Source organism: Equus quagga, chromosome 7, assembly GCF_021613505.1.
Source record: "Equus quagga isolate Etosha38 chromosome 7, UCLA_HA_Equagga_1.0, whole genome shotgun sequence".
Lineage (NCBI taxonomy): Eukaryota > Metazoa > Chordata > Mammalia > Perissodactyla > Equidae > Equus > Equus quagga.
Genome location: NC_060273.1, coordinates 53,035,234 through 53,041,446, shown reverse-complemented (window position 1 = coordinate 53,041,446; position 6,213 = coordinate 53,035,234). Strand labels below are relative to the sequence as shown.

At 38.1% G+C, this 6,213-nt stretch overlaps 1 protein-coding gene across 2 annotated transcripts in view; it reads right to left on the bottom strand.

Moving 5' to 3' along the window:
• Positions 1-485: 485 nt before the first annotated feature.
• The window catches only part of LCP2 (lymphocyte cytosolic protein 2), a 44,991-nt gene continuing 39,263 nt past the window's right edge, over positions 486-6,213 (bottom strand). For both annotated transcript variants that reach the window (XM_046668327.1, XM_046668328.1), the window contains exons 18-21: positions 5,406-5,500; positions 4,494-4,571; positions 2,797-2,952; positions 486-1,216 (exon numbers count right to left, since the gene is read on the bottom strand). In XM_046668327.1, the coding sequence (XP_046524283.1) occupies positions 1,094-1,216; positions 2,797-2,952; positions 4,494-4,571; positions 5,406-5,500 (452 nt within the window). In that variant the 3' untranslated portion in view covers positions 486-1,093. The remainder of the gene's footprint in view (positions 1,217-2,796; positions 2,953-4,493; positions 4,572-5,405; positions 5,501-6,213) is intronic.

Below are 6,213 nucleotides of genomic sequence, written 5' to 3'. Positions count from 1 at the left end.
ACAGCCCAGGGCCCAAAGCGGGACACCCTGAAGCACCACTGAAGGCTGGGTTTTTGCTTTTTGAAATGCCTACTACTTTTTAAGTGAGATACATAAAACCAAGGAGAGAGCTGAATTGCTTTGCTGGATTTATAAAGCCTTTTTGGGAAGGATGAGGAGAAGGGCTTTATGACAGAGTTGTCAAGGGGGATAAAAAGAGATAGAAGAAAGGTATCTAATCAGAAAGTCAGATCAAAATTTTCCGTGTATACACACTGCTCTTTCGTCTTCCCAGGAAGACTTTGGTAAAATCGACATCACTTGAAATGTTTTGGAGTTGGGTGGGGTGTAGAGGAGGTGGGATGTGGGTGTCAGGATGTGATGAACTTAAAATGTTTTGGGGTTTTTTTGGTATTTATAGCTTAAATGTGCTTTGAAATAAAAATATAATAATAGGACTAAAAAGTAAAGTCAATAAAGTTGTTTTAGAAACCCAAAAGTAAAGCAAAAGGCAAATTAATTTTAATCCCAGGAAGTTATCCCAACATGCATTATCTTTTCATAAAATAGTACACAAAAATCCCCCTAGCAAAAAACACCAAATAAAAGATGAAATATCGTTAAAGCCTCTTAAATTACTGCTGCTGAGAAAGTGAATTTTAGTAATTTTCAAATTATATGTATAAAACTGATGATTGCCTCTGACTGACAAAGGTTTGGCTATTAAAAAAATTCAGTTTTATGTGATACCAAAAACTGTTATTAAGTGTTTTTATACTTTCCCCAAAATATTTCTTTAGCTGTGTAAGCTACTGTACTTTGAAATGGGTATTCAAAAATACATATATTTGATATGACTTATTACAGTGCACTCTTAGACTTTGTGTGAACATTATTGCTCATGCACTTTACAAACATTGAAGAAGAATAAATAAATTATGGGATATTTGACAGTCTTCATTTCAAACACATTTTTAAGCAAAAGGACAAAACCCTTGTGTTCATGTTGAAGAGTTTGATTCAGTCCTAAGTGTTTGTCCATTTGCCAAGGGTGACTGATCTTCCCATGCTGGCAACAGAGGCAAGAGGAAGGTTCATTTGCTTGGCTAACTTGCTAGGGATAACCTGCAGCGTGCGTTAATGTGCACTGGTATCTGGAGCCTCGGTTTTTCCCATCAATGAGCAGAAGTGGCATTTTCCTGAAGTAGTCGATAATATCTGACACAGACAAAAAGTCCTGAAAGAGTCAGAAAGAGGGAGATAATCAACATTGGAATGGGTAGCATGAATTTCACCCTCAGTTTATTTACCTCATAGTATCCTACGTCTTAAAGTTAGGAGGCTTGTTGGAAAAAATATATGTAAAATTTGGCAAATATTTTAATGATTTCTGCTATAGAACTTTGAAAAAAAATTCCTCACCAACATCCAACAAACCATGGATAAAAGACATATATATAGATGGATATATATATAGATACATGTATTTTAACTTCATATGGGGGTCATATATATACATAGGGAGTCTAATTATGATAGCCTTGCCTTAGGATTGCTCTGTTTGTGGGTTTGGTTTTGGTTTCTGTATCCCTATTTCACTCTCAATCACTAGTGGTGTGAGGAGATACAAGGAATCAGGAATTCAGATGGTGTCCCCAGTGTCTGGAGGTGATATCCATAGCATGGCACAATAGTTCCTTCATGATATCTCTCTGCTGTGCCCCACTGCCACTTCAACACTCAAAAGGGCTCTTCAGCCAAGTCTTGGCATCCACTGCCTGCATCACCCTATCTCTGATGGCCAGCCTGGGAAAACCCCCAGCCATCCTTCTAGATATAGGTCAGAATCACCTTGGTACCGTAGACAGGGTTGTGCACTTCCTCCAGGACTACTCTACTAGGTGTTCCCACCAGGGCAGCTGCAATGAGTGGTTTGTACTTGTGTTTTTACCATACTGGACTGACAGAAATCCTGGATGGCGGACATCTCTGCTTCTTTAGGACCTGTGCAGCTCTATACACACCTAACCAGTGATCGAAACATTTGACTAAAATCATTTGTTCTTCTACTCGTTTACATGATCATAACTTTAAAATTTTTGAAGTGAAGTAGAAGTTATAGGTGAGCTTGTTCTCATTCTGGAAAATGTTTGATGCAGCTGATCCTCCTCCTGGAACTTTGAACTTGAAGAACATGTTTGAGGCATTAAGTTTAGCTGTTAGTTTCTTTTGCAAAAGCAGCCCTGAAAGGTTTCCTTCACACCAGTTCTGATGACCACCCAGAAAGTGACTAGTCTAAACCTTGGCCCGACAAAGGAAAATGTTTTTGGCAGTTTGGCCACCTTCATTGGCCAAACCTCCATTTTTAGTAAGAGATGACACAAGTAGCTAAAGAATCATCACAACAAGAATGCTATCATTTCCCCTTTTCCAGATGTTGATTTAAAATACAGCCTTACAAATATGCTGCAATCTTACATTAAAATTATGTCACAAAGGTGAAAGATAGATGCCTTTGACACTATCTAATTGGGTTTTTAAAAACATTTAAATGTTAACTTTTTTTATTTTAAAAATTATACACATGATTTTAGACTATTTGGAATAAAAACTCTAAGAAAGTTACACTCTGTGGCAGAGGTAGCTACTCTTAACATTTTGTTTTGTTTCCTTCCAGTAAATGAAAGGCTTCACTAATGTGATTTAATTCTAAGGTATAGACCCCCAAAGAATGTTACAGCAAGGTTCCATGTGGGTAGGTACACAGAGAGGCATAAATAGAGAATTAGGGGAAACTTTACAACTGCAAGTTCCTACCTCTTTCCCTCGGAGTCCAGTTCCCAACAAGTAAACTTGGTTTTCCTCCTGATAACGGATCTGGATGTTGTAGACTTTATCTTTGTACAACACCATGAGGACATACGGATTGGTTATTGTTTTTTTAGAGCTGTCTCTAACCAGAAAAGTGCCATCCTAAAAGGATAAATTCTTGTTATTACGAGAGCAGTAAAAGTCAATATTTCTGTTGCCTGTAAGAGCAGTAGACAAGCCTCTAGGGATCTGGAAACCTACCAACTGACAAGTCAGTGAGCATTTAGTTCCCCAAACAGCCACAGTCCCATGTGTCATGGATTTCTTGGTTGTAGAAAGAGGCAGCAGAGATTGTATCAGAGAAATTTCCAAATTTCAAAGAGACCTCTTTGAAGTCTCTCCATTAAAAAGGAATCTCTTTTTCATTCAGTAATAAAACAAAAAATAGGTGGTTGAGTGGGTAAGTAGCCAGGTAAAATAAGGACTATTGGTTAACTAAAGATAGATCGTCCTGCTTCTGGGTGCTAATTCCCTAACTCTTACTTCCCACAGCCAAAGTCAGAAAACACCCAAATGCCTATGAAATTCACCCATTTTAAAACCTCATGCTCTCCAGATAGAATGTTTCATCATCAAAGAGCTGAACAGAATTGAATATGGACTGTCTGTGTTCTCATCACCCTTTTTTCTGATATTTACCCAAACAATGTTGTGATTTATCCTGCACTTTAAAATTTCATTCCATAAATTATTGCTACATAATATTAATACTGTCAAGATCCAATATTAAAATAGAATTAATTAGGAAGGACATGTTTATCCTGCACCCTTCTATTAAATCAGGATGTCTTTAGATAGCCATTGATCTGCAATAATGGCTTTCCTTTGTTCTTTTTATTCCAAGTTAGTCGAGTAAATTCCTGTCAGAACATCTCTGTTGAACAAATATACCTACGGACCAGTGATTCACAGCCTTGGCTTCACTTTAGAATCACCTGGGGAATTTTGAAGACTCCCAGAGCACACACAGCGCCCCTGACTAATTAAACTGGAACCTCTGTAGGTGAGACCCAGGAATTAGAAATTTTTAAAGCTCCCCAGGCGATTTAAAATGCAGCTAAGGTTGAGAACTACTGTTGTAGACTTGAGATGTGAAAGATGAAGGATCTTGGCTTTCTCCTTTCTGATGTACAGATTTAACGTTAAGGTTAAGCACAGGACGGCAGGAAATCTGGTCAAGACCTTATAATATTAAAGGATAGCCAGAAATTTCTACGGGAAAGGGCAAAAAGTTGCTGCTGTCTCTCTTGATATGGTTCCCTTCACATGGATGTGGATGGCAACTGTGTATTAAGAGGAAGACGGAATCAATAAGATGTTGGAAATTTGGGGAAAAGAGAGTCTCCTTTTGACTGTGTGATTTCTGTAACAAGACGGACCTTTTTCGTTAATTAAATCTCCTAAGATTCTGCCAGCCCAATGACTACCTTATTTTCGATTTTCCCCAGGGTCCTAGGAATCATTGTTGTGGATGCTGGTGGGTGTGAAGCTGGCACTAATGGGTCCCCTTGATAAAACAGCATGAACACAAATGGCACCTAGTAGAATTCCTAGCCTATAATTGGGACTCCATAAAAGTCAATTGTCTTTTTCTCCTTCCGTTAATATTTATAACTACTTAAAAATAAACTGTAGCACAGTACCTGGTTTATCCTTCTGAGAGCAGCTTCTGCCTCTGGTCGGGTAATGTAAGAAACATACCACTCTTCATTTAATGAATTCTGAAAACGTAAATTTTTAAAAACTGAATAAATTTTGCAGTTACATATGTAAGTGAAAAGAACAGCCTTCAAGTCATCGTTTCCGTAAATTGCCACCTCAATTCCATGAGATTTGAAACATTTGTTTTCTTAATTTGAATATAGAATCATTCAGGTGGAGCTAAATAGAAGGTATTTTGTGTGAACTGCTTTTTGTCATGACACTGGTTGCAAAGGTAGCTGGCATAAGCATTCCTTTTATAATGGAACTTCTAATTAGGAAATAGATGTAATAATTTCTTCAGTTTAGCATAATATACTTAATGAAAAAAACTGTGTTAAGGATGGGCCTGGCCCTGTGGTCGAGTGGTTAAGTTCGCGCGCTCTGCTGCAGGCGGCCCAGTGTTTCGTTGGTTCGAATCCTGGGCGCGGACATGGCACAGCTCATCAAACCACGCTGAGGCAGCGTCCCACATACCACAACTAGAAGGACCCACAACGAAGAATATACAACTATGTACCGGAGGGGCTTTGGGGAGAAAAAGGAAAAAATAAAATCTTTAAAAAAAAAAAACTGTGTTAAGGATCAGTTAAGTGACTTAGTCAAGGTCATAAGCTAGGAAACAGATGAAAAATAGGATTATTTTTTCTCATTGTTTAATGCAAAATACACATTTGCCATTGGAAGAGTCTGAAAGAACACCAAGGAAAAAAGAACATATTATTTTTCATCTGGATCCTACCCTTAATTTTTTTCACTTAATAGAAGATAAAATTACAAAAGAGCATTCAGTGGGAGTTTCTGGTGAGTCGTTGGCTGGGGAGAAAAATCAAATGCGAACATATCTTTATTACCTCTTCTTCTCCGGGGGATGGTGGCCGAGGTTTGTTTGGAACTGGCAAGGAAAAGTTCCTGCCTTCAGCTCTGGGTGGTGGTCTGTTGCTAGGACCTTCAAAAGTAAAGCATTTTGAAAGTTAATTTACTGTAAGCCATTTTTCACTTCTGTCATAACACATTTTCCCCCCAAAATGCCCTTGCAATTGTTCCTAGAAATTAACATTTCAAGAAACCATAGCTTCAAAATGATTTTCACCTGCTCAAAACCAAAGGGCTGCTCAGCCTGTTACTCTGTAGCCATGCCAATGAAATTTTCAGAGCAGTACCACAAATTTGAGTGGTTTCTTAAATGTGCATGTTACATAATATAAAGTGACTAGATCCATTGATGAAAAAGTCACAGTCATTTTAATATGATCATCAAAAAGAATATTCAAGGGACAGATCTTTCATAGACTCCAACACACCCAGAATGGATTCCCAACTGCTGATGTGGTGACAACGGAGTAATGAAGGTAATTATGTTCTCATTGTTTTCACAAAAAGAAACACAAGTTACCCAAGACAAGGTGAAATCACCTTGAGAATATTGTTAACTTTTAAAATCAGAATTTGCTACCTGCTGTTCTTTAGTGAATTTTCTAAAGAGGTGTTCAACTCACATAGAAGGACCTACCAACTATCTGATGGATCAGGAAGTCTTTGCCGTGTTCCTATAGAGTAGCCAGCACTTGTGTCTCACCCACTCTAACGCTTTCCTTTCTTGGTTACAGTTCCCTGAGACTTTCTGAGAGAGGGTGTTTCCTCATCTCAGGAACGGTGTAA